Source organism: Colletotrichum paranaense (genome assembly GCF_030867605.1).
Source record: "Colletotrichum paranaense strain IMI 384185 chromosome Unknown Scaffold_7.1, whole genome shotgun sequence".
Lineage (NCBI taxonomy): Eukaryota > Fungi > Ascomycota > Sordariomycetes > Glomerellales > Glomerellaceae > Colletotrichum > Colletotrichum paranaense.
Window position 1 is genome coordinate 2,778,521 of NW_026848965.1, and position 26,858 is coordinate 2,805,378.

At 54.2% G+C, this 26,858-nt stretch overlaps 8 protein-coding genes across 8 annotated transcripts; 4 read left to right on the top strand and 4 right to left on the bottom strand.

Annotated features, from left to right (window-relative positions):
- Positions 1-2,528: 2,528 nt before the first annotated feature.
- On the top strand, positions 2,529-3,957 carry CPAR01_09785 (uncharacterized protein; the record flags this gene model as incomplete). Its single annotated transcript, XM_060494049.1, has 3 exons — positions 2,529-2,568; positions 2,620-3,467; positions 3,580-3,957. The coding sequence occupies 3 exons, from the start codon at positions 2,529-2,531 to the stop codon at positions 3,955-3,957; spliced, it is 1,266 nt and encodes a 421-aa protein (XP_060348179.1).
- Positions 3,958-5,232: 1,275 nt separating this feature from the next.
- CPAR01_09786 (ATP synthase complex subunit H) lies at positions 5,233-6,120 on the top strand (the record flags this gene model as incomplete). Its single annotated transcript, XM_060494050.1, has 3 exons — positions 5,233-5,259; positions 5,404-5,488; positions 5,849-6,120. 3 exons carry the CDS (start codon positions 5,233-5,235, stop codon positions 6,118-6,120), a joined length of 384 nt encoding a protein of 127 aa, XP_060348180.1.
- A 2,355-nt stretch (positions 6,121-8,475) lies between these two features.
- Positions 8,476-11,216, bottom strand: CPAR01_09787 (uncharacterized protein; the record flags this gene model as incomplete). Its single annotated transcript, XM_060494051.1, has 2 exons — positions 8,476-9,919; positions 9,973-11,216. 2 exons carry the CDS (start codon positions 11,214-11,216, stop codon positions 8,476-8,478), a joined length of 2,688 nt encoding a protein of 895 aa, XP_060348181.1.
- A 5,066-nt stretch (positions 11,217-16,282) lies between these two features.
- Positions 16,283-16,696, top strand: CPAR01_09788 (uncharacterized protein; the record flags this gene model as incomplete). Its single annotated transcript, XM_060494052.1, has 1 exon — positions 16,283-16,696. A coding segment is annotated over one exon (414 nt), but the record flags the coding sequence as incomplete, so codon positions are not given.
- Positions 16,697-20,003: 3,307 nt separating this feature from the next.
- Positions 20,004-20,693, bottom strand: CPAR01_09789 (uncharacterized protein; the record flags this gene model as incomplete). The annotated part of the gene is made up of 1 exon (XM_060494053.1): positions 20,004-20,693. One exon carries the CDS (start codon positions 20,691-20,693, stop codon positions 20,004-20,006), a length of 690 nt encoding a protein of 229 aa, XP_060348183.1.
- A 1,147-nt stretch (positions 20,694-21,840) lies between these two features.
- CPAR01_09790 (uncharacterized protein) lies at positions 21,841-22,299 on the bottom strand (the record flags this gene model as incomplete). Its single annotated transcript, XM_060494054.1, has 2 exons — positions 21,841-21,962; positions 22,122-22,299. The coding sequence occupies 2 exons, from the start codon at positions 22,297-22,299 to the stop codon at positions 21,841-21,843; spliced, it is 300 nt and encodes a 99-aa protein (XP_060348184.1).
- A 992-nt stretch (positions 22,300-23,291) lies between these two features.
- Positions 23,292-24,368, top strand: CPAR01_09791 (uncharacterized protein; the record flags this gene model as incomplete). Its single annotated transcript, XM_060494055.1, has 2 exons — positions 23,292-23,473; positions 23,618-24,368. The coding sequence occupies 2 exons, from the start codon at positions 23,292-23,294 to the stop codon at positions 24,366-24,368; spliced, it is 933 nt and encodes a 310-aa protein (XP_060348185.1).
- Positions 24,369-24,439: 71 nt separating this feature from the next.
- CPAR01_09792 (iron only hydrogenase large subunit domain-containing protein) lies at positions 24,440-26,308 on the bottom strand (the record flags this gene model as incomplete). Its single annotated transcript, XM_060494056.1, has 1 exon — positions 24,440-26,308. One exon carries the CDS (start codon positions 26,306-26,308, stop codon positions 24,440-24,442), a length of 1,869 nt encoding a protein of 622 aa, XP_060348186.1.
- Between the last annotated feature and the right edge of the window lie 550 nt (positions 26,309-26,858).

Below are 26,858 nucleotides of genomic sequence, written 5' to 3' on the forward strand. Positions count from 1 at the left end.
CATCCTTTCGGTGACAGTGAAGGCATCGGGCTGAGACGCAAGAGCAGGGCATGTTGGGAAATGCCGAAAGCTGCGGCTGCCGTCAGATAAGCCCCTTCCTTGGCAACAACGTACATCGTCAGCAAGCCTGCTGAAAATACTTGGCGAGGATGCTATAGGCGCATGTTGTGAGTCGTGAGAGTGATCAGCTATGATGCTGGGAGATTGTAGATGAGCACAGATCTCGAATCGCCGTACCTCAGTGGTGCCGACTGAGCACAGGTCTCGCTGCGTGTTCTAGGCACTTTCCCTTTCGATACACCGGATACTCTTAGCAGGTGGGCGTCATGAGAATGGAAGCAAAGTTCTGGATTGATCCTGCCGTGAGTGAAAGGTACTTGGAAGTGGAAGTCTGTGAACACACTACGTATCTACCTGGGTACCTGAAAACACATGAGATGCTGAGGTGCCTTATCTGCGTACAACTGTGAGGTACGTACACAACATTTCAGCCAACATGCAGGTGCATCTCGGGCTGTCTCTACGGTCTACCGAGTGCATCATGCGCTTTCCAACAGCTGTCACAGTATTGGACAAGGCGCATGGTGACGATGGATGCAACCCGAAGGCGCGGCTTGGTGCGCTTACCCTAGCGATCGGTGCTCCGTTCCACATCTTTTGTCTTTCCTCTGGTTCAATTCGCCCTCCATGGTCCAAGCCAAGAAAAACAACATGACATGCTTGCGTATGCTTTTCTCACGCTCCAATGTCCGATAGTTCTGCCCTCTATTGTGTAATACGGACAATCCCAAGAAACACTGTTTCTGACCAAGGCTTATGGCAGCAGACACCTCAATCACCCGCGCGGCATCTTTTTGCCTCCGGGAGGCTGAGCCCGCCAAGCACATCCATTGGTCTGTTCACCTTGACCTTTGCTCATTTTCCAACTTCCCAGCATGGTCGTTGCCTTTTCAGCAAACTACGCACGCGCATATGCAGGGTATCAAGAGCTATCAACGACAGGCGTTTCGTTTGCAGTTTCTCTTCGCCTGCCAGGGCTACAGGTACTCCCCTACCCTCTTCTCTCATCTTGTTAGAGTTCGTGCCGGACAACTGGCTGCCCACGGCCCCAAGAAAGACCAGCAGAAACACCCTGCCAACCCACTAGTCCCATCTGCGTAGAACTCTGGTGCTTCCCGCCAGGATGATCCCCTTCGACGGCCATGCTCTAGATGGCATCTGATTGTTCACACAAATTTGCGACTCCCTCACTGGGCGAGCAAGCGGAACTTTCTCCGGCCTACTCGTCACTAACTACCTTGTAGATGTCAACTATTCATGCCACTGTGTCACAGCAGGTTCGGTCAAGGACTCAATGGGAACCAGATGCTCTCTTCCAGCAGCCCCCGGACGGACAAGGACTTCCCCTTCGGTATTACAGGGGTTGGGCTAATCTCTTTGCCCAATCATATCCATTCCAATTGTGTCTGACACCCTAAAGAGAGTAGACCGCATCCAAGACACGCTGCAAGGAGTCAAATTTACGACCTGGGGAGCCTGTGCCTGATTAGTCCATCTTCCCATTTTTTAGGCTTTACTGGCCCGGGGAACGTGTTGAACCGACCGGGTCCGTCGACGTGGGCCCAACTCTCAGTTTCCCCCCCATGGCTGGCCATTTGTCTCTACGACACGAAGCTACCAAGCTACTAGACGTACTATCAAGCCGACAGCAGCTCCTCATCTGCGTGGCTGTGTTAGCCAAGATGTGCCGCCAGACACATGCTGATCTCTAGCCTTCTCTAGAGCGCCTTCAACAAAAATCACCGATAATACCTGGTAGCAGAGTGTTCCGATACAGCCTGCAGCCGGCCAGCTTATGCGTCGGTTACAAGTGCCCCAGGGGTCATCCCCTGCGTGGCTGGACCTGTCAGAGAAAGTCGACTCTCACTGCCCGCACTCCCCCAAGCCGAGAGCAAGCAATGAGTGGGTGGGCGTGAAGGATGGAAAGGCATGGGCCAGGGCCTGACTCTCGGAACAGACTCGAGAAGTAAAAACGGGATGACTTTGTGCTAGTGTATGAAGATGTCGCCAAGATCTCATAGAAAACGACGTGGGGAAAGAAGAGCAAATGCCAATAAACGCAAATCATAGCAAAACGGTTGGCAAAGGGAGCAAAGCCACGGTGAAAGCTCCGGCCCCTCTCTGTTCGCCGCTTTGAACCTGGCATCCGCACTGCACATCTCCGCCATCGACTACCACGGAGCTGGACTGCCGTCGCGCGTCCGTCACATCTTCATAAGAACCCCCGGAGCTCCCACCCTTCTACACTCGATCCAAACTCCAACTGCCGTGTCACTCCAACATTCAGTCCGGAGCCTCCCTGCATATCACAACACACACCAAATATGTGCGTCACATCCTGGCCCCCACTCCATCCCGCTGTCTTTGATTTAAGGTCCTCTGAGGCCTCCATGATAGCTTTCATATAGATGTGAACTAACACAACCAATAGTAACAACCACGATATACACGCCTTACTAGCGAACACGATGAAGGCCTTCACAACTTCCTCTCTTGCTGCCGCGCTCTGTATGTCTTGAGCCATCCCTCCCAGACCACCGATACTAACACTTTCGACAGATGCGGCGACAGCCTCCGCCGACGCTATTCAGGCTTGCCCGAATACTGATGTCTGCTTCCGCGTTGCTGTCCCGGCGGCTTCGTCCAGCTCCGGCAGCGGCAACATGTACTTCCAAATGTCTGCTCCGACCAGCTATCAGTGGATTTCCCTTGGCACGGGTTCGTCCATGTCCAACGCCAATATGTTCTTGATGTACGCCGACGGAAACGGCAACGTTACTATCAGCCCTCGCACTGCGCGCGGCCACAACATGCCTACCCTCTCGTCAAGCACCACCCTCGAGCTTCTCAGCGGCTCCGGTATCGTGAACGGTAACATGGTCGCCAACGTCCGCTGCACCAACTGCGCGTCCTGGAGCAGTGGTTCTATGTCCCTGAACTCGGCTTCCAGCTCCTGGGTCGCTGCCTGGAAGTCGGGCAGCGCCCTCAACTCTGCCAGCACCAGTCAGAGCATCCAGCAGCACGACGAGCACACCAACTTCAACCTCGACCTGACCCAGGCGACAGTCCAGACCGACAGCAACCCCTTCACGACTACCTCGGGAAACAGTGGCAATGGAAGCGGCAGCGGAAGCGGCAGCGGCAGCGGCAGTGGGAGCGGGAATGGCGGCTCCACCAGCGGCGGCGGTGGTGTTGTATTTAATGGAGGCGGTGGTGTCTCGTCCAAGGTCCTCCTCGCCCACGGGATCATAATGACGATCGTATTCGTTGCCCTTTACCCCATCGGAGCCATCCTCATGCCCTTGGTAGGCAAGTGGATGGCTCACGCTGCTTGGCAGTCGGTTGCGTTCTTGCTCATGTGGGCCGGCTTCGGCACTGGCTACGCTTATGCTCGCGACAACGGTTATGTGAGTTGCTTTTTTCATATTTTTCGTGAACCGGGAGACTGTACTCCCTCGGGTCGTTTCCAAGACCATCCACAACCCAGACATCCAGGATCGCAGTGCTGATACCGCGTAGCTCTTTGCGCAAACCCATACCCTCCTGGGTACCGTAGTTGTTGCCCTCTTGGCCGTGCAGCCGTTCCTCGGATACGCCCACCACGCCTACTACAAGAAGTTCCAGACCCGCGGTGTTATCAGCCACGTCCACATCTGGTTCGGCAGAATTGTGATGATTCTCGGCATCATCAACGGTGGTCTCGGTCTCGAGCTCGCTAGCTCATCTCGGGCCTATGTCATTGCGTACTCCGTGGTTGCTGCTATTCTCGGCGTTGCGTGGATTGGATCCGCCGTTTGGGGCGAGATGCGCAAGTCCAAGCGCAACACCGTCAAGCGCGAGCAGAGCCACGAGTCTCCGGATTCCCAGCAACGCATCCCCTACCGCCAAAAGAAATAAGCGCTCGGCCTAGCTCGGTTCCGGGGTTTGTTATGGACGACGGCAAGAATACAGAGGAAAAGACCACATGGGATACAGAGATTAGCCTCTAATTTGTTTTGTGTAATCGTTATACCACAGGTGGCAGTGTGCCGACCTTTCCACGTCTACAAAAGATCTGGGCCGTAGTATGAAGACACGGCAACTCGGGTAGAGCACGGAGTTTGTGGCGTTGTTGGTGATGGGTTTCTTGAATGATAGCTTATGCAATAATGGTCACTTGATCTAAGCCATTGGTGTTCGCGTGTGTGACGGATAGTCTTGCAGGCTTTGAACACGAGCCCTCGACTCATTGTACGCATCGTTGTGTCCTTCCCTTCTAATTTAACACGGGTAGTATAGCAGGGTGAGCAACGACGAGGAAATTATAAATATGTCGGAAAGTAAGAGAGAGAAAGACATCTTTCCATCAACACACTTCTGCAATATCTTGTCGCTTGTCTCTAGAACAAAAGCAACTAGATCAATCGAGACAGATATTTAGCAAGGTAAATGAGTGACTGGCGACCTGGCTCGACTTCGAGCTCAGCGTACAACAGCAAAAACACTCTTGATAGTGACGAAAATGACGGAGTATGAGAGACATGGATGTATGAGGTCATGCACCAAAAAGTCGATTGGTCGCAACTGTGAGAGAGCTAGCCCGGATCGCCAGAGGAGCTTAGGCCAAGCTTGGTCCGAACAAAGTGTGGCAGTTTGAACTCTCTTGGTGCGTACTGGTAGGTGTGCCCGGCGTTAAGTGCCAGCCTATGATGTCGGCGGTGATGGTTTGGTGGAGGGGGGAAGTTGACGAAACCGTTCCTTCTTGGCTGTCAATTACTCCCAATGACCACATCTCGCCCAGCTAGCAGTCACCTTCCAGACGAGATCTGTACCAGAAAGAAGATGGGCAGCGTACGGTAAAGTGTCATCGGTCGTTTCCTCACGTGATATCAGTCCACCCGCCTCCGCTTGTTGTTTCCCCGACCCGCTGCAGCAATGCGTGAGAGGTGGAAGGACGTGGGAAAGTGGGGAAAGGCAGCAAAAGACAGGCAGACAAGTTCTACGCCTGAGACCTGAGGCATCCAAATCACAGCGGTCGGCTGGGAATCATTGCGTCCAACCAGAACTGAACCGGCTCACTCCAGCTTTTTACTGTCCCATCCCGTACAAAACCCTCAACCACCCGTCGTCCGCCTCCCTCCCCCCATCCCCCCCGGTGTCCCCAATTGAGCCAGCCACCACCCACATATCAAGATGCTCGTCCAATTGTCCAGAGCCACTGTACGTCTCTCCTCTCTCTTCCCGTTGTCGTGATGATGATGTTGTTGCTGTTGTCTTGTCGCTGTTGGCGTCGGCCTCCGTTCGGACGCGCGGACCGTCGGTCGGAAATCAAGGAAAAAAACTGACGACTTTTTGCCCAAACAGCGCGCCGCTTCGGCTGTCTCTCGGCTGTCGAGGCCCAGCGCCGTCCAGATGAGGGGATTCATCGCTCCCACCGTCTCCCGCAGAGGTTCGTCAATATTTCTCCCGTCTTCGATTTCAATTGCCCCCTAGGAGGAAGAGCGAGGTTGCGTTCAATGCGAAAGCGTTGGCCATTTCGGGTTGCCGGTGCGGCTAAAGGGAGGCCAAGCTCCGAAGCTGGGGAGTGCGCCTGGCTGTCGGATAACGATACCGGTCACGCAAACCACTTGAACATACTCGTCGTCCATTACATTCGCATCGACCATCCTACGCCGATTAATGGTCTTCTATCTCTCCGATTCGCCCGTCGCTCGCTCGTCCTTCCTCTTCTTCCCATGCCGTCGCTGTCGTCATCGCACAAAAACTCTTGCTCCGATCCCGTTTCACTAACCTGCAATCCCCGATACAGCCGACTTCGTCCAGGAGCTCTACCTCAAGGAGCTCAAGGCCTACAAGCCCACCCCCATCAAGGAGTCCGACTCCCAGGGCCAGGTCCAGACCTTCTCCATCCCCGCCACCCCCAAGTCCCCCGAGGAGGCCGACCTCGCCGCCAGCCTGAAGGAGTACGAGAGCATGGCCGTCGAGGTCGAGGGCCAGGACGCCACTGCTGCCGCCAACGGCGAGCCCGTCAAGCACGACTGGCTCATGATTGAGGAGGACGAGGAGGAGCCTCACCACTAGAGCGCTTCGGCGACGTGCAAAACCGTTACTGGAAAAGAAAACAAAAAAGTTTCAAAACGAACCACACCGTCCCGGATTCCCCCGCCGAAAAGATAAAAATCGTCATCAATCCTCAAGTGATGGGAGGGAAAAGTGCTTTTCCAACCTTGGCTTCTGGGTTTGTAACCTTTGCCGCTTGCTCCGAACCGACCAAAAGGAGTGGGAAACGTGTTTTTGTGATTGAGAGGAAAGGAGAGAAGGAGAAAGAGAGAGAGGAACCCTAGAAACGAGGGGAAAGGTGTGCTGGGAGGTGGTAATCCCGTGTATATTGTCCAACTAAACCTCGCTGGCTAGGAATGCTATTCGCATGCGCTTCAACGTCCTCGGTCCCTCTTGTGTGTATATGGGTCATACCAATCATATGTGTGATTTTACCTGGACGTCCTCGACCAACAACCACCATATTCCGGCAGCTCCCATGCCAAATGGATTCAAATGACTCTCTTGCTTTCCAAAACGGACCGCATACCTGACTCTGACTGAGTCTTGAGTGAAGACATTGTGGGGAACCCGGAATCTCCCGAACAGAGCCAAAACCACCACCACCACCACCACCACCACCACACAGAACCGTCGTCAGGCGGAGAGCCCTTTATCAAAAGACCTCTGATACCCGGGGAATAGTAATTTCTCAACACACAACTCGCACACAACTCGACGGAACCCCCGCCAATTGCTTCCACCAAGATTCCCTGGACGAAAGGAAAAGAGCCATCTACCTTGTGCTACAGGGTCTTGTTTTCAATGCACACTGAGGTGGGTTCGCGTAGTGTTCCTGGGACAACAAAACGATGAATGATCCACAGCGATTATGCTGGCTACCATTTCCAGAGGTGGAGAGGGTGACGGGATGATTCACTGTCTGCCACCTAACCTTGCTTGCCTTTCTCGCCTACTTTGCCTTCTTTCCTTCACCTTCGTGAGTCTTCTTGATGGCTATCCTTATCCTTTGTCACTACTCTCCCTCTCTTGATTGTCTTTACCTACCAAATTCCACATTCTTCGAGGGAAATACATACTGTCAGTATGGTAGCTACAGACTTGGCATCTTACACCTTGGAGAATGCATCCCTCCGTTGTCTACGTATATAAAGCTACAAGGTTGACAGTTGGTAGCACAACCTTCCGGGCACACGACCAGCCCATCTGTGGATTCGAGTACCATACAGAAACTCCTTTTCCTCTACTCCCACACCTGCAGGCCGCATCGGCAGCGAGTCACATCGAGGAGGCGGAAGCTTCTGCGGCATCAGCATGACTGTTCTATTCGCTGAAAAGGTATAGCAGAGACACAAGAACAAAGGTAGTGGTGATAGAAAGAGTGACCCTTGTGTGTTAATCAGGGACGTTGTTATATGATCTATTGGTAGTTTTGGGCGTCACTACAACACAATCACGTTGGAAGGATACGACAAGAGAACCTAGCGTCCTTTTTGGTTTTTTGTCAAATGTAGCTGAAGCTAATTAAGCAGTATTACAGACGGTTTTGTGTAGAGCTGATCGCTTTCCTCTCTCACTTTCTTTCCGTTGACGGCCCCTCCTTTCTTCATCGGTACCATCCACCACTCGATATACCGCATGGCGCTTGATGACCGATACAAGGGTTTGTTTGTTGGATATCTAGGCATCCTTCGAACCCCCCCCCCCCCTTGATTCAGTCTCCAAGCCCATGGACCATAAGATTGCCCCAAACGCTGAACGTCTGTCGCAAAATTGCAGTATATCCTATAGGCAAGACTGGTTTTCCCTCCTTTCCTTTCGTACCACTCCATTCGTGAAAGACACATCCTCCCAAAATGCAGCGATGCCTGTGTATCAGCCTCATATCTGATGTACGGATGTTCCCTATGGCAGCGACTCGTGGGAATGTAGAACAACCACATCTTCCGATAAAGGCATCAAGGTCACCAGCATCAGCATCAGCGAGCGGTATGCAGAGCCTTTTCGTCAAGGCCTATCGTCGTTGTTGTAGTTATTGTTTGTATCGTGTAAGTAAAAGCTCTTCGATTAGCATGAAAAGCAGCAGTCTGAGGGGCCGATCAGGAATCCGAATGTTCGTCGCTTCAGCCCAAAAACGCCATGTACCGATTACACCCCCCGGGCCCAATGATCACATGCAAGGTTTGACCGCCCTTATGCACTGAAATCCATGAATGTTCGTTTTTTTTGACTTCGTAATGATGATGACCGTGTTTTGCTTCTGCAAGAGAGAAAAGGCTGTGTGTGATGGAACTTTTCTTTGTCCTCAAAATAGAACCCAAAAACAAATGACCCAGAAGTACCTTTGGAAAAAAAAAACCAGAATGCATGAAGTCATTAAACGTCAAAGTGACCACCACCAATCATCTGCTCTTCGTTGGTGGTCGTGCGCACAATGCCGCTCATGCGATTGCCTCTCTGGTTCATGTCCTCCAGGTCATCCCAGTCATCGTCCTGGTGGTGAGAATCACGCATCTCTTCGTCATCATAGCGGCCCTTATCTCTCATGTGATCGTCGAGAGCGCTCTCGTCCACAAACGTGAAGCCCTGGAAGTTGGCCTGCACAGAGGGCGAAAGGGGCGTCGATGTAGCGAATCCCTTGGACAAAGCAGCGGCCCGTTCATTAAGTGAGCCATTGTTATCAAGCGCGTTGGTGAACTCGGGGTCGAAGTACGACACGTCTGTAGCAGAGGTCAACTTGGGCTTGAAGGGAGGTGTGATGAGCTTCTTTGCCAGAATGTCCCAGTCAATGTCGGCAAAGAATGGGTGGCGCTTCAACTCCTCCGCATCGTCCGTCGCACCAAGTCTGTGCTTGGGGTTTCTGTTGAGCAAGCCCTTTACGAAGTTGCGACCCTCCTGTGACAAGGTGTCCCGAGGAAATCTGACCTTGCCAAAGGCGATGTTTTTGTACATCTGTTGGGTGTCCTCCGCATAGAATGGACTCCAACCGCAGCACATCTCGAAGACTAGAACTCCCAGCGACCAGAAATCCACCATCTTGGTGTATCCCGACTCGTCAAGGAGAACTTCGGGAGCGAGGTACTCGGTTGTGCCACAGAATGTGTTTGTGGTATCGTTCTTTGTCAAATTGGCCTTTGACAGGCCAAAATCACAAAGGGCAATGTGACCATTTGCGTCGAGCAGAATGTTCTCTGGCTTCAGGTCACGATAAACGATATCGTTGTTGTGGAGGTGCTGGATGGCCAAGATGAGTTCTGCGATGTAGAACTTGGCTCTGCGCTCATCGAACCGTCCTTCTTTCTGGAGATGCCAGAATAGCTCACCGCCAGACATGTAATCAGTGACCAGGTAGAGGTCTGATGGCGTCTGGAAGGAGAACTTGAGGCCCACGATGAAGGGCGAGTCGGACATGGCTGTCCGAACCAGGATATTGCGCTCACCAACGGTATGGGCGACTTCCTTCTTCTGAACAATGACCTTCTTGGACAGGACCTTCATGGCGTAAATGCGTTCGGTATCCTTCTTCCGGACCTGGTAAACTTGTCCAAAGGTACCCTTGCCGATCAACTTAAGAATCTGGAAGTCTTCCGGACCAAAGTGCTTTCTCTCCGTTCGCTGGTAGACGGCTTCCACGTAAATCTCTCCCGTAGGGGCATTCTCCGCCATCGTGTCGGCGTGTCCCTTAAGCTGGAACCAGCCACGTACTGGGTTGCTGGAGTCCCTGTTGGCCTGGAAATCGACTTGACCCAAAAACTCCTCTCCCTTGTCGGTGTGGTCATAGACGGAAATATCAACCAGCATGTTCGAATCAACAACATCACTGCCGGAAAGTCAGCCAATAACCCAAGGACATCAATCAGTGTGCCCACTTACAATTCTGCCTCGGCGTCCCACTTTGGACTGGTGAAGGATCGGCGGGACCGGTTGCGGAACGTGTTATAATCGGAAATGCTGGTGTTGCTGCTCTGGCGGCTGCGCATAGGAATAGACATGACCGGGCGGCCTGAGTCGCTGCCTTGTCTTTGAATCGGGATGCCTCCAAAGGAGGGGGCCGGGAGGTTCACGTCATCCTCCTCTTCGACGGAGCGCGGGCCTCCTGAGATGAGCTCGCTTCTCTGAAAAACCGCTACGACGTAAGGGTCCTTGGCACGTCGCAAGCCCTTGGCCTCAACGATCTTGATCGTGAGTTTGCCGCGAGCAGCGGGAACTTGAGCGCCGGTGGTACCGCGGCGGATGGGTGTCTGAACGCCGCTAGGAGGGACCGTCTCGTTGCTGCTTCTCTTGGAGGTTGACCTCTCCTCAGCCTGAGAGGGCTGCGCCGTTGAAAGCGCCCTTGTAGGAGTTGGTGGACCGCTCTTGAATCCCGCAAACTGTGTTAGCTTCTTGAGCTGATCAACTGACGAAGAGCTGTGAAGGGAAGCGGCTTTCTGCGCTGAACCAACGTGGAAAGTAATGGGGGATGTTGGTGTGATGGGCTTGTGAAGACTGGGGTTTGATATGTGATAAGCATGTACAACTGAAGTTGTGACGATGCTTGAAGGTTGGGACATGAGGGTGAGGCTGTGGCATTTTTGCGGGTAATCTGTGACGCCTCTTTGGAGCTTCGGTCGCGCAGATGAGGATGCCGCGGACCGTGATTCTCCATATCGCAACGACAGACTTCTTTTCAAAAGTCCCGCCGACGACCGTCTGGATATCGGCGGTGTCGGGTACTGATGTGTCTGAACCAGTGCCATGGATGAAGGGTGTGGTGATGATGGCCGCTCTTCGGGGTGGGGGAGTGATGGGGATGTTGGTTCAGGATCGCCACCGGGCACAGCATCCACTGAGCTGACCTGAGAAGCCTTCCCGTCCGTCTCGACTTGTTTCGTTGAGGGACCAGGAAGCGGTTGTCCTCGATTGCGATCCGACGCGACAGGGGCAGATACAGAATTGTGAGAAGAATCTGTACGAACCTGGCCGAAGTAGCTCATAATGCCCGGCAGGCGTTTGTCATGGAGGTCGGGTTGAGGGGTCGCCACCCCGGAGCGGGGCGTATCAAAGCCGATCTGATCCGCGCCATCTTCGTCAGGTGCGGCCGCGGGAGTCCTGCTGGGGTGGTTAACAGTGAGATTCATCTTTAATTGTGGCGGATAATGCGCGGAGGAGGGAAAATCGTGGGTTGGACAACAGAAACAGAGGGATGACACGCTGAGCAACACAGCGAAAAGCGGAGGCAAAATTTAGAGTGAAGAGCTAGCTCATGACGGCTGCCAAGACCATGACCACACTTGGGTACTTGTGGTGAGAACGAGTAATTGAGGCGAGGCGGAGTAGGGAGGAGTTCTGCCTTGTGTGCGTCCCTCCGTGTGTGCCTCTGGCGGAAAAGAACGGGTAAATTTTTTTTCTCTCTTCTCTTCGTCCTCTATTGGGCTTGGGGGTGGAAGCAAGGATGCCGTCGCAATAGCTAGCCGGGTAGGTAGGTAGTGCAGTTCGGGGGGGGATGATGCAAAGGGCCAAAAGGGAAGAGCCGTCAAATAGAAAACATGAGTAAAGTGGACTTTTTTGTTCCGAAGACGCCCCGTCTTCATAGGTCCTCGAACACTAGTCAAGGCCTTGGATCGGAGGTTTTTAGTAAATGCAATGGCGGGGCAAGGACACTGGGCGGGCGGAGGGGAAAGAGGAAGAGGGGAAACCATTCAGACGACGCGAGGTGCAGGGAGAGCTTCAATGCTGACTTGACTAGAGCAAGAATGACTGGTTATTCCTACTTTGGTCGTTGGACCATTGTTGGACGAGTCAGGCTTCTCAACTTTGATAAGCCTCTTGCAGCATTGGCTCTTGGACTGGCTCTGGCGTCCTGGCCATGGCGGCCCCCGCGTCCCTACACCTCTATTTGCCATCTTCTAGTTCTTGTCGCCGCATTGGCGACCGAACGAAGGGTTCAGGTAAGGTAGGTAGGTGAACATAGGTAGGGGAAGGATGGGACGAGGGGTACGCGGTGATTTGCATGTGCAAGCGAGTGCTGGATGGGGGGGTGTAACAGGGCTTTGGACTGATGCGTCGTATATTGCCCTCACTCACGACATGGTCCACGGAGCAAAGGTCAGCTTCAGGTATGCCTGCCACCGGCGCCTACACGAAGCGAACGTGTGCCGCCGGGGGGGGGGGGGGACCAGTCAAGTGAGCAAGCTCTTAGACCACGTTAGGATAGAGCGAGAATGGGAATGGGCTCAGTTGTTTGCAGCCTCGGACACTCGTCCGGGATCGTCTGGGGTCCCTCAGCGGTAGGCTGAAAGGGCCGTTGACGGCATCGGCCTCTGGCACTAGCCAAATGAGGAACGTCCTAACAGAAACCCATCGGGTGCAGGAAGTGAACAGGCGACAGGAAAGGCCCCTCGTTCGCCAGCCACCCCTCCATCGCCACGCTTTTGGGTAGTATGTGTCTATGTCCGACGATGACATGCCGCATGGAACGGGCAACCTTCAAAAAGAGAGGCTCCTTCCAGGGTCCAATGCGCGCCGCGGGGAAGATCGGGGGCACATATGGGAACAACAAGGTAATGTGACGGGGTGGTGACAGGTAATGAAAAGCGTCGATGACATATGAGGAGATACCTAGGGTCTCGAACACCCACCAAGCCTAGCTAGCGAGTGACGGAGACAGGAAACGGGACTTTCCATGGTTACGCAACTCCAACTTTGAAGAAGCAACCAGGCGAGAGGCAGGCAGGCCGGGGTAAAGTCCCATGTGTAAAGGGAAATAAAGGACGGATAACAAGCGAATTGGAAAGGCGTCACAACGCAAGCCGAACAGAGTGAGCGAGCAACCAAGCAAGCAAGCTAGCGCCACAGCTTCGACCGAGCACGCGGTGAAGCAGTTCAACCAACTGGCCGGTGCAGGATTCAAGGGGCATGGAGACAACATGAAATGGGTGCAAAAAGGGGTCCGAATAGGAGCAAAAGGTAGTGGGCAAAGAGGATGCAAAGGGTGTAGAGCACGGCAGACAGGCACAACGAAAAATTGCACATACCTAGAAGTCGAGCCTGACATCATCATGGCCTGTGTCGCTCGCTTCAACAGGTCGAAGCCGCCTGTGTTTGTGTTTGCATGTGCACCCTCGGAGCCGGACATGGTTGCTGGCTGGCGTCTTTGTGTGACGGACGGTGAAGGTGAAGGCCTAGTCGAGGCAGAGGCCTGAATCCTTGGTTGACGTCAAAACAGGCCCGTGATATGACCGCGATGCCGAGGGATTGGTGGGCGCGAGAGACGAGCGGCAGATGGGGGTGAGGTCTCGCGCAGGTGTGTGCGTGCGAGAGAGAGAGTGTGTGTGTGTGTGTGTGTGTGAGTGAGTGAGAATGCGGTGTGAGAGTTGTGAGTTTGGTTCGTGAGAGGAAGCGGTGGCGAGTAAGATGCGGCTGGCGTTGCGGTTGCGGTTTCGGTTGCGGGTGATGTGATTTTTCGGAGGTGAAATTGGAGACTTGGATTTTTTTTTTCTCTCTCGCTCTCTCACGCTGGAGGGGGTTGAGAAGTTGAGAGAGTGTGAAAGTGGGATGGAGAGTGAGAGAGAGCCGGACCACGCTATGAGATCGGGTTGCCTTCAGGTTGTGTGCGTGGGAGTGGAGGCGGCAGGGTGGAGGCGGTAGGGAGGGGGGCGGACAGGAGCCACGAGAGGGGAAGGCGTGACTGGGTCCAGTTGAGACTCGAGGTTTGTTGCTTCCTGCCTTTTTTGCCGTCCTTCTTTTTTGTAGGTACCTTTCCAGGTTGATGTCCACTGTCGGGTACACAACGCCGACTGGCCAGCTGTGGAGGCGAATAGAGGCACGCCGTGCAAGCTGAACTGAGTTGCGTCCTTCCAGTCAGTCACCGGTGGAGGGGAAAAGGAATGGTTCAATACCAGGCCGGATGGGACTCAGGAGGACAGAGCGGCTGCGAGCAGTGAGGTGTCTCCCGTTGGGTACGGATCACTGGTCGGTACTCTTGTAAGGTAAGGTTGGTGTAGGTAGGTACCTTGGGTGCTTGGGTATCGTGAGGTGTGAAAGTGGGTCAACAGTGACAGCGTAAGGGTAGCAACCTAGCCAGTGTCGAATGGACTGAGGTTATCCAAGCTAAGGCCCGATTGGAAGCCAGGGAGTCCGTGATGCTGGCGATGACAGCATCCAGTGAAAGCCAGAGGCTGGCCAGGGGGGCGGATCGTGAAGTGGCACCCGTACTGTGGTAGAATGTATGTACTGTAGTTCTCAACTCTGGAGGATACTACTCCGTCGAGGATTCCGGTTCGTGAGGGGAGAAAACGACCCGATTCTGGGAACCTGGAAAAATTGGGTTCGAGCCTTCAAGGGTGGAGACGGACGAGTCGAAATGAGGTCAAGCGTTGGAGAGTTGACCTTTGAGGTGAGGTGAGGTGGGAAGTTGGCCAGTGAGGCGCACCGAGTATTTCGTGGGGTAAATAATAAAGCTGACCTGAGTGAGTACCCAAGGTAGTCGTCGGATCGGTGAGATGAGGTGAGGTGAGGTAAAGAGGATGTGAGCATAAGCATGAGCGTGGGAGTCGGAACTCTGCGAATGGCAGGTTACAGGCGAGGAAGAGGAGGAGGTGAGGCGGAGTGAGGTAAAAGGCGTGGGAGGAAAGCGGCGACCCAGGCCCAAGAACCAAAGCCTGCTCTTTCTCTTTGAAAGTGGGGTCTTTGTGTGGAAGGAAGGTGCCTGTCACAGAGGCTGCGTCCTACCTTACTCGGTACTCGATGGATAAGGTAGCCAGCCACCTGGATACCTATGATTCCCAATGGTGACGAGAGTTGTTATATGGGAAAGCCCTGCCCTTTCTACCTTGAGTAGGTAGAGTTCAAGCAAAGAGGCCGGGAACACCGATCCATCTCTCACATGTACGGTCGACGATGTCAGGGAGAATAGTCACAATCTAAGGTGCCGGTGGAAGGTGCGATGCAGGTGCAAGGCAAAGGTACGGTATTAGCCTGCCGGCCAAAAGATAACCCCACATACAGTCAGAAGGGTAGGTATCTATCTTAATCAACGGTAGCACCTACATGCTTTTACAATACCTACCTTACCGAGTAGATGTGGGAGAAAGCTGGAGAAGAGAGTAAGTGAGGCAGAACCAAGACACCAAGACAATCAGATACCGCCACCATGTATGTGTGTGCGTGTGTGTGCTCACGTACATTAGTAGGTATGAAGAAAAAGTTCAAGAGACAGACTCCAAAGTACGGCCACTCCGTACAGAGCTCGGAATGCCGTTTTGGGGAGTTTGAGACTGTCCAAAGTGTTCTGGATTGCCTCCACAGCATTCCACAAATCAACGGCCAATCCGCCTGTGCTTACCGCGCTCTGTGCATCCAATTTGCGCCCCGGGAATAATCAGAATGCGACTGGCTGGATGACTGCATCTAGAGGTATCTGGTATTTGCCCTAGTGAGACTGCCCTGGTACATGCTCACATACTGTCGACGGAAAATATCTCGCGCTGCATCTCATCGACATGTATATGTTACAACTTACAGCCCCGAAGTCGATGCAGGCGCAGGTGCAGGTGCAGAGCAGATGCAGCAGGTGCACCTCCCAACTCGCATGTACCTCTTGCCTCTTGCATCCGCTTCCACTTGCACCTGTGCCTACTCTTTCACGGATTCCCTTTTTGGATTCGCTTCTCCTTCTACCTTACCTTATTGTACGTACTCGACTGCAGTAGTCATCCTCGCCTGTTTTTCGGTGCCCTCCGCCAGAAGCAACCATGAGACACGCTTTGTATCTTCCTCAGTTGACCTTGAGGTAGAACCTCAACGTGTCTGATTCATCTTCATCCTCAAAAGCTGACTTGGTAAGTCATTCCAAAAAGAAACGCCATGCCTTCCAAGTTATACTTAGGGTGCCATCGCGCCACACTTCGGCTAGGCTTGCTCCATGACAGGGGAGCATTGTTCCAGACGACCTTCTAGAACAGACCCAAGATCCAGAGAGGAATGACCAGCGCCTCTCGCGCCTTGAACCAACTGCCAACCGGAGCAGACTTGCCAGTCGTGCCAGGCTATCTAGATACCAATATCAAACATCATCTCCGAGCTGAGCGACACAGGTCATTGAGAGGAAAGCGCCGCATTGCTACGCTAAAGACTTTGGCCATGGATCTCTTGGGCGGGACCTAGCGCAGACCTGTGGGGGGCTTCGCCGGCTTCCCTCCGAGACCGCCGACCCAAGGGATCCTCCTCGGGAAACCAAAACGTCGACCCGCCGGCGGGCCATCCTCCTCCATTCGACAAGGGCAACCCGCGCAGCGAACCGCCGGGGTGGGTGCGCTGGTGGGTGGGCTTGACGGACGATGCGATTGACAAGGTGGATGAGTCAATCAAGTCTCGACGAACCAACTCCACATCGCCTCTTCCAGCGAAGCATTGGCTGCAACAGAACACCATGCCAAAGTACGGATACCTAAAGTATCTCGTGGTCTCGCCCTCTCTACGGATACTTGTCCCCATCCACGCGACTGGAATGTACAGCTACCAACACGGACAAATGACCCCCAAACACCACACCAACGACCTAGTTTTCTTATCACTTATCGATTCACCTCCCACGGCGATACCTGCACCTCAGTTGTGATCCATTAATTACCTCGCCGAGCCAAGAAGGGGGCTCTGCTTCGGCATGCCCACAGCCACTCAGCAGCTTCCATCGCCTTTGACGCTCCTCCATCTGCAACAACTCGAATACATGTACTAGCGGAATAAGACGTGACCCAGACCTGGATTATCTCTCGGGACAATCGCAGCTTCAGCCTTCATGATATCCGCCACTGTCTTCAGGCTTCCATATTGTCAGCTTTTGACGCTATACCACAATACAGGGCATAGAACCCCCGGTCCATTGCTCAAGTTCGCCTTCACAGCTCCCACATCTCTCGCTAAAACTGAAATTTCTACCGTCCACTGTGGGGTGGTATTTGGCACAAGATAACCTTCGTGGCAATGCGGCGGTCAGATAGCCTATTGACCGATGAGTTGCCAGTGACTCCTGTGTAAGCGCTGACCGGCATGCCAGTGTAGGCCATTGCTTCTCTTAGTGTGCTGATGGGCTCAGCTTCATCAATGATGAACCAAGACAGTTTCTCTCGATGGGGAACATTCATGGCATAGCAGACAAGGGGCAAGACTTACAGTACTCCAATGGGGAGCCCCGTTTGCAAGCTATGCCGACTTGCCTAAAGACAGGACATCATCAGCTGTTGCGGTATTCGAGGTAACCAAGCGCATACAATCGTCATAATGGCGAACACTTTCTACTTTGCTCTTCCCTCCTGACATCCACACTAAGCTAGTCAGTCAATCATTCACCTGATGTATCCGTCTTACCACACCGACATGTCTTCAACTATCGGTCAATTCCAAGCGTACTCCTAGGCCTTGTCTTGGAGGGGCCGGCTTCGTGGCGACGACTCGCAATTCCGCTTAGCCTGGCAGCCTGGCAGGGCATAACATGGTCCTCTATACCTGTCAACCAAGAACAATGTATCGGTACCGGAGCACCGCTCACTGCAACCATGCGCTGACGTCGCGGGATGTCCTCTGAATCCTGCTTCACATCCCAAGTGACTATTATGCGGGATTCCTGCGCCACAATTTAGTTGGCAGCACCTCAGTATCATGTCGAGACTTTAACCCCGACATTCCCCCACGCTTGGTACAAGATGATGGACGTCTAACGACAACCGTCAATCTTCCCCGCCGTTCAACTCCGGTGGAGAAGCCGTCCCGCCGCTACATTACACAAACCGGTCGACTCCACTACGTCAATTGCCTCTTTTTCGTCCTCCCTCCTTGACGTGGGCGTCCAACTTTGCACCCGTCTGATCCGACGTTGCCCAGCGTTCGAGGCATGGCGGGTTTGCGGCTTTTGGTCAACGAGTCATTAGGCTCGCTTCGCTTCATTGCCACGCCATGCAACCGCTACAAGACTAACCTCATGTCTTGCATCGCTGCCACGGTGTTCCCTAACCGCTATACAAGAACCGGCGGCAACACGAGCATGCTTGACCGAAAAAAAGTAGCGCATGCCTGAGCATTTGATGGGAAGTTGGCTAATAAGGTAACGGTTCCCCGGCACAGAATGTCACGTCTGATAGCCATCTACGGAGAAAAAGTCGACATGTTCCCAACAAGAATTGCTCAACCTATGTAGGAGTCACAAGTACATTGGCCAGTGCCAGGCACGACCGACGAACATGTCTGATCTCCTCTCCGTACTACTGTACACCCAAACTCACCTTCAAGTCTCTTCTACCGCGCGACCGCGCGTCTTTCACCAACGTTTCGCAACCACACAACGTCCTGAGCGATACCTACCTAGACTCGTCCGAAGAGACACTCGACCCGACCCGCTGGATCTGCACCTCGCCCATCCCGGTTTGTCAACCCAGCACAGTAAAAGGTTTCGTCCAAGCTGTGGCCCGAGTTCCTCATTGACTGACATTCCCCCCTCATCTCGGAACCCACATGCCGATGAACCTACGTGCTTCTTTGTACGACCCTTCGTGCATGAGAACACTCTTCGACTTTGCGAGACTCGCCATTCGGCATCAGCTTGCAATGGTCTACGTTCTTGGCATGTCAAGCAAGATTCCGTCGGCTTTGAACAGATCTACGATGCTTTTTTTGTTCTACAGGTTAGGTGAACTTAGGTTTGACGGACCCTCTCGTGCCGTTGGGGGGGAGCTTCATGCGTAAAGATGCAAGCTCGACGTTAATGCTCTCCGTGTTCTGCCGATGAGGGGTCGATGCCTTTTTTCCGGATTGCCATGTGCCAAAGCCGGATGATCTAGATCAATCTGAGAATGAGAGAAGGAGGAAACGAGAGCCGAGTACAAGGTTTGGATCGATACAGTTTCGATATGTCCCACCTTTCTTCCAATGGTAATACCGATATGCTCTGGGCGGTCAACGGCGGCTCCAGGCTGGGACGAGCCGCAAGCCTGCCGCTTCTGAGCCGCTTTCTTGGTATCTGGTCGATTGTGATGGACTCCAGTGAGAAGACTAGGCACAATCGATTTCTCTGGTTGCTCTACTACCACCACAGTAGGTTCAGCAGTTACATCCAGTCACATCAAGTCATGCATCATTCGAGCATGGCACACCACTCTGCTGAAAAGGTATCCTCATATACATCATCGAGGTGCCAGATCGTACATTCAACTCAAGGTCACTCTTGTGTGGTGGTTTTTTTCCGGCTTTACAGGCGCAAAAGATCGACCTTAACGGGATGAGGCTTTCAAGGGAAATCACACGATACGGTACAAGGCCACTCTTATATAACGGGGCTTTAGAACTTAACAGTCTCCCATTCTCATTATCTTCGTAATTGCCTGAGCATCTATCATCTATGATGTACCTTCTCGCAATCTCGCGAGAGAATTTCTAATCGTGCCCCAGTCTCTTTCCTGTTCATATCCCCAACAGATGTACCGCTGACCTAGCAATGATCGGTATAGGAGTTAGAGAAGAAAACTCTCTGAACGAAGGGACAGTTCCCCCCCCCCCCCTCTTCCCCCATGAGAAATCTCCAGGATTCTCTTCACGTGGGATCCTGTTCTGTAGTCCCGTCTAATGCCGTAACGCCTTTGGGTACACCGTGCGCTTCCGATAAACAAGACATTGTTCCTCGTGCCCCTTTTTCTTCTCCTGTATCTAACATAATGCAACGGTGGAGAAGGGGTATCTCTCTAAACGAACGCTCGATCTGATGCTTGGATCAAAGTTCGTAAGTCGTAAGTGGGAACTCTTTTGTCCCCGGTGGGCAGTATACATCGGTGCCCATATGTACGATGCTCTTCTCTGCTCTTTCTCTTCCTCTGCGCGCCGTTGGCTGTGCATGTGTGTATGTATATTTCACATACTCACTCACCACCACGATTCGGTCACAACATAACCTGGGTAATAGGCCTCGTTTGCTTCTCCTTCCAACTCGCAAGCGGGACTTTCACCCAGACGCCATTACTCGCTTTCATCCACGTGAGATTCCGCGTCGAGATGAGGATCCTCGGCTTCAGCTTGGGGTTGGCGTTCGCCGCCGCCGCCGCAGAGAAGGCGGAGAAGGGGGATACGCGGGCCGCGTGGAGTGCGACTTGTTGGTTGAGCCAGTGGTCGACGCGGGCGGCGGTGGCGTAGAGGGATGCGAATCCTGAGGGGTAGGTTCTGACTGGTGCCGTTGCTGGCGCCTCTGGGGTGGGCGTCTCTGAGACTGTTGACTCTGTTGACTCCGTGTCTGTTGTCGATAGGCTTCCTGCTGCGGCTGGGTATACTGGGGTCCTGGGCTCAGGAGACTGACGGGAGCCCGCAACGTCTTGGTGGCGGTGGAGTTTCCGGCGGCGGCTGGCGGCGGAGGCTGAAGACGAGGACGACGAGGCCTTGAGCTTGAGCTTGATCGCCTTTGGCTTGGTGCCGGGGTTCGAGGTGGTTGTGCCTGTTGTCGTGGGCGGGGTGAGGATGGGCTTGGAGGGCAAGAGTCTGATTTTGGTGATGGGCTTGAGGTTGGAGGCGTTGGTGTTTGGTGTGAGGATGTTGGCGCCGGCGCCGGCACCGGTGGATGGGGTTTGGGGGTTGGCCATTGTGAAGTCTTGTAGTTGAGGTGTTTGATGTAGTGTAAGTGCTCCCTTTGGCCTGGATTGGCCCCTTCGATATGGTGAAGTTGGTTGGTTGGACTTTGAGGCCGAGGCGGAAGTTTATACTTATTATGCCCCGGTTGGAAATCGCAAGGCGATTAAGGCGGGAGTAGAGTAAGTTGAGATTGGGGAAGGATGTTTGCCTTGAGTCTTGATCAAGTTGAGTTGTAAACGATGTTGCTATCGAAGCCCTGGTCGTTGTTCTAGTCTTCGTTGTTGTTGCAATATGTTTGCGTTTCTTCTTCAGAACCGCGAAAGTGTATGAAGGATGTATGAAGAACCAAAGAAAGATGCTAACAATAGTAGGGCCCGAGTACGCCTTTATAGATCGTTCAAAGGACGAAAAGGGCGGTTTCTCGAATATGGGCGGTGGCCGAAGAGGTGAGTGAACGAAACAACGGAGATGGCTATTTGCCTGATTAGGGTAATTACACGGCCAAAATGGGACTTTTCAGATGAAGAAGTTGAGGGGAGCTTTTATTCACTGCCTTGCCCGGTCTGACCTTGCTGGGCTGGGCTGAGCCGTCTCCGTCACAATTTTGAGGGCGAGGCGAGGCAAGGCGAGGAAATAAGGTCGGGTGGGTGGTTGGTGGTTGAGAGTGAATGACCGACCTGCCTGGTCCGCGTGACTACCTCACCCTACCAACCTATCTCCGTATACACCTCAAGACTCGAAAAGCCCCACAAGGCTCCAGCAGTCACTCGGCCTCTCTGTGATTCAGACAATTACCATGCCTTGTCTTTTCCTAGGTTTTTCCAAGGTTCGTGGTTTTCATGGGTTTTGACAACGGAGAAAGATCAAGTTGAATGGAACGGCTCCTTTCACGCAAAAACAATGTGTTGAAACTCCCCTCTATTTCGGGCATCAAACAAGCTAGACAAAGAGTTGATGTAGACAACATACTCTAATACACACAATAAAGAGGTTGAAATCCTTCAATACCTCTCTTGTTCTTTCGTTCTTTCCCACCTCAGTTGCAGATTTTGAGCATGGATCAACGAATATCTTGAGCCCCTCCCCTTCACTCCCCTTAAACCAACTGACCGACCTGATAAGATAGATCAAAAGGCGACCTAGGAGAAATTTGACTCTTTAATTTCTTGCCTTGTACTCGGCGATAATCTTGTCGATGCGTCGCTCAGCCTCCGGCGTCGTCTTTGGGTTATTTCGGGGATCGGAGCCGCTTCTTGGAAGTAACGGGTCCGGGAAATGCTCTGTTTTTTGGAAGTATTTTTGTAAGCTTAGCCCTCTCATCTCTTTCTCTTCTTGACTTGCTTCAACCATATCGTTAAGGTGGGTGCCATCAAATCACCTCACAACCCGGGGGGGGGGGGGGGGGAAGTTTGGAATTGAAGCGAACGAGATTCACTTACTGGGGTCGAATCTCTGGTCGAGAAGTTTCGCCTTGAAAGACTCGTACTCTTCTCTGAACTTCTTATTGTTCCAGCTGGGTGCGGCCGCTACCGCCGCCGAAGAAGCTTTGGGGTCATCTCGGATGCTTCCTCCAGCCTCGGAGCTGGGGGTCTGAAGCTTTGCGCCACCTGCTGCCATTGTATTTGCTGCTCAAGAAATTTCCTTCAACGTGGTGTAAACGCGGGTTGCTGAAAAGTGATGAGCTGTTTGTCCATGTATATCCTGGGGTTGGGTGTTTGTACCACCGCTCGGCTGTAGCTTGTGAACTCACCTTGGATCCCGACTGGGCAGTAACAGGATGTGCCAAGAACCGGCGGAGGGGGTTTCAGGAGATTATTGAGCAATGGCCTCAAGAGTTAGGAAGGAAGCATTGAAATGTGGGATCTTTTGCTAAATCCTGTTGAAGAAGCTAAAGTTGAGGTTATTCCGTCGCAGCTCTGCCTAAGCACCGCAGTGAGTGATAGAGTGGTAAGTCAGGTATGAGGTGAGATGGACATCGCTCGCCTGCCTCAAGCTGTCACCCGGGCCCAGCCAACCCCACCATTCCAAGGGTGTTTCCAAGATCCGATGCGCCTGCTGACCCCTGGGTGCCCCTCCACACAAGTCCGGAGAGAATACTTATGTAGTACGCAGTTTTTCGCCCAGATAGAGGCGAAAGTCAAAGTAAACATCATGTCCATGGCTCAGCTGAGGGGAGCTAAAAAAAAAAAAAAAAAAGCCGTAGCCGCCTCGGACGCCTCTGACCAAGGCACAACCGACAAGGGGTCTGTTAACCTCACTCATCTCATCCCACCTTTTTTCACCCTTCTACCTTTAACATCATTGTGAGCATCGACTTCACCACCCTTTGGACAACCTGCCATTTTTGGTTCTTGTGTGTTCACCTTTATCCTATCCACCCATCCAATGCTCCCACATTAGCCCGAGATCACCGCTCGCCTCGTCACGGTCACAGCACACCTCTCTCCTCCCTTTCAGGTCTCAGCTTCCTCAACCGATCGATCGCCCACCACCTTTTTGCAGGCAGGCCTCGACACCCTAGTGAAGCTTCACCCACCCCCACCATCACGGTCACGTTATCACAAACTTGGGTCGCTTCAGGAAACACCACCCGACAAGAAGCTGAAAAGATGGTCAAGAAGGGCGGCGCTTCTCTCGTCCCTGACGCCTGGGAGGATGATGACTGGGAGTCCGCAGCCGACAAGCTTGACGCCCAACCCACAGAGGTGCAGCCTGAACCACAGGTACCGATGACCAAGGCAGAGCGGCTCGCCCAGCATGCCGAGCAGAATCGAAAGCTTTGGGAATCAGCGTATGTCTTTTTACCCGGAGTTTTTTCACGTGCCCAAACTTTGGCCTTTTCTTTTACCTATTCCTTGTACTGCCAATGGCAATAATTGTCAATAGGGAAAAAAAGAAGAGGCAAGCAGCTAACACAAACTTCGACCTTCACTAGTGACTCCCCCACGCCCACACCAATGACCTTCCTCGAAGCCCAACCCTCAGTCCCCCTCGCCACGGGCTTCAAACCCCAGGTCAAAGTCCTGAGCCGAAAACCCGCGCCCCGAACAATCGCCCGGCGCGACCCCGTCACCGGCCTCCTCTCCCACCTCTCCCTCGCCGACGATGACGCCGACGATCAGCACGCCGAGAAGAAGCCGCAGCTCACGCCTGAGGAAATTCGCGCTAAGCAGCAGCGCGAGCTCGAGGAGAAGCAGCGGCGGTACGAGGAGGCGCGCGCAAAGATCTTTGGCGAGTCGAATCCTTCCTCTGGCGCTTCGAGCCCGAGTGGGACAGTCACGCCACCTAGAGGGGGAGGAGGAGGTACCGAGAACGAAAGAGGTGGAGGGCGCGGCCGTGGACGAGGACGGGGTCGTGGCGGCGGCGGCGGTGGTGGATACCGAGGGAACTCGAATCGACAAGACGACCTACGACGACCTGGTAGCAGTCGATCCGACGCCGTTCGCGCCGAGAGCGGTCGTGAGCTCTACGACCCCGGATACGCACCCCGAGGCGGCTTCGGGATGCAGAAGCGTGGGGGCGGCGACAGCCCAAACACGTACAACACGTACAACCCGCATTCTGGACGTTCAACCCCGAGAGACGTCGAGGACCAGCCCAAGCAGGCCATTCGAGCTCCACGCGGACCGGATGGGACTGGAAGAGGTGGATTCGGCTTCGCCAAGCGAGGCACAAAGGAAGGATGAAATTATTGCTATGCTAATTTGACTCTTCCCTTCCTTCACAGAGAGAGAAAGAAGAAACAAGCAAAAAAAGACTACCAGCCTCCACCAATCTTTCCCGCCAGCTGAACGACGCGCTCCGTGTCGCTGGCCTTGTCCTTGCCCACGTCGCTGACCACCTCGCGATACGTGGTGAGGGCCAGTCTACCCAAGTCTATGCCAGTGCAATCCGCCCAATGCGCCAGGGTATCTCGAATGTAAGAAGGCGAAATTCCGTCAACAACGTCGTCTGCTACTTGCAGACCGTCACCGTTTTGAGTAATACCATTGCTCTCCTCGCCGTCAGAGTCCTCTGCTGAAAAGTAGGCCTCGTCGACCTCGGCCAGGAAATCCTTCTGCTCCAGAGGGCCCGGCTTGCTCTCGTAACCCTTGCGCTCCACGACGATCGGGTCGTCCACCTTGATCTGCCCACCGCCGTTGGTGCAGCCGCCGGGGCAGGCCATGACCTCGACGTAGGCGTACTCGAGCCCGGCAGACTTCCCTGTAGGTCTCCTAGCGGCGCCAAACGCCTTGCCGCCGGGCATACGGGACGGCCGCGCCGGCTTCAGCTTGCGGACCAGGTTCTGGATATTGCGGAAGCCGTAGTACCGCGCAGCCTTGAAGATGGGGTCGCCCGTGGCGGAAGCGACGACGAACTCGACAACATCGGCGTTGCGGCCGCGGATGACTTGGATCTGGGAGTTGGGGTGCTTGGAGGCCACGGTCTGGAGGGTGAAGTAGAGGTTGCCGCCGGAGGAGCCAGCGGCCACGGAAGAGCGGTGGGCTCCACGGGCCGGGAAGAGGAACTTTTCCAACCTCGCGTCCGGGAACGGCGTACGTTGGAGAACACCGGCGGATGGCTTAGCCCGCGGTAGATTAAAGAAATTGAAACCCCTTGACTCGGCCAGCATGAGGACCTCCTTGCTCGTGATAACGCAGTCTACGTCGCGGACCCCTCTACCGGGCTTCCCGTCCCCGTCGGGACCCCACACCGAATCCGTCAGCTCCTCGCGACTAGCCTCGAGCTTCTTGTCGAAGCACGGCATGACGGCCAGATGCCAGATCCTGCTGGGCGGGATCCCTAGCTTCTTGCTCAGCGTCGTCTTGATGAGGGTGCCCATGAGCGCCTGGGGCGACTTCACGCGCGACAGGTGCGGGAGGACGTAGGGGTGCGTCTTTTCGGCGTAGCACACCCACCCAGGACACGAGGATGTGAGAATCGGCTTGGTCGCGGGGGTCCACGGTGATGGGGACGGCGAAGCGCCTGCTGCTGCTGCTGCTGCTGCTGCTGCTGCTGCTGCTGCTGCTGGACTACTGCCACCGCCCAGGACCTCATCCGCCCCGAGAACGAGACACGCCTCGCGCGCAACGTTGGTATCCAACACCCACGTGAACCCATTCCCATGCTTTCCCCCGCTGGCAAGACCTTGCTCGCCGCTGAAGAGCGCGTCCAGCATATACCCCGCCTGCCTCTCCGTCGTGCCATCCCCCGCAGCAGCAGCTAGACTCGCCCTCGTCTGCGGCGAGACGCTCGCCACGAAGAGCATCCTGCTCTCGTCCTCGAGCCCCTGGACGTGGAACTCGCCCGTGGTCGGGTCCGGGCCGACGATGCGGAGGGACGGGCCGAAGTCGAGGGTGTTGAGGACTTCGGTGTGGGATTGCATGCTCACGAGGACGGCTTCGGCGGAGGTGACGCAGCCTGAGCAGGCGAGGCAGTCCGTGAGGGAGATTTCGGCGGGGGGCGCATTGCTCGCTGCGGCGTTGGTGTTGGAGCCTGGTTGGCCGTCGAGGATGACTTCGTGTTCGAGGGAGGCGTCGAGGGGGGGTTGCGGGGGCGCGGAGGGGAGGGTTTCGATTGGTTTTATGCAGGCTACGCCTGGACTTATGAAGTCGTTCAGGTCGTCTGCGGAGAGGATTGCGCTCATATTGGAGGATTTTCTGGTCGTAGTGTCGTGAGGCGTAGAGGAGGTGAGGGAGGGAGGAAGAGTGGGAAGGGAAAGGAGGGGAGGCGGGATGTCGAAGATGGCGGGGCAATGCGATAGAGAAGTTGACGATAAGAAGTGTGAGTCGCAACGTAGCGGGGTGTGAGAGAGAGACGCGAGAACACAAGCCGTTCGTCCAAGTATGAGTATGAAAACGATGGGAGAGAGCCTATCTTGTTTGTGGACGACCTGTGGTTCCTCCTTGTGTCCCGCGAGGCCGGAGATGCGCAAACCGAGTGGTGGATGGGAATTAATCGTTGATTGCAAATCCATCCCCCACCACTGGGTTTTTTTTTCGCAGAGTCAACACTGCTGACAGTGCAGGCGCGCCTAGGCTTTGCGAAATCGGCATCCACTCAGTGGCGGGATGGGAAAAGTGGACAGGGACCTGGGCGCCCCTCGCGGCATCGGCCCCTGAGGACCTGACAGGATTACAGGGGGCATTGCAGCTGGCCGACGCAGGCCGTCAAGTGGTAATCGGAACTATGGAAGC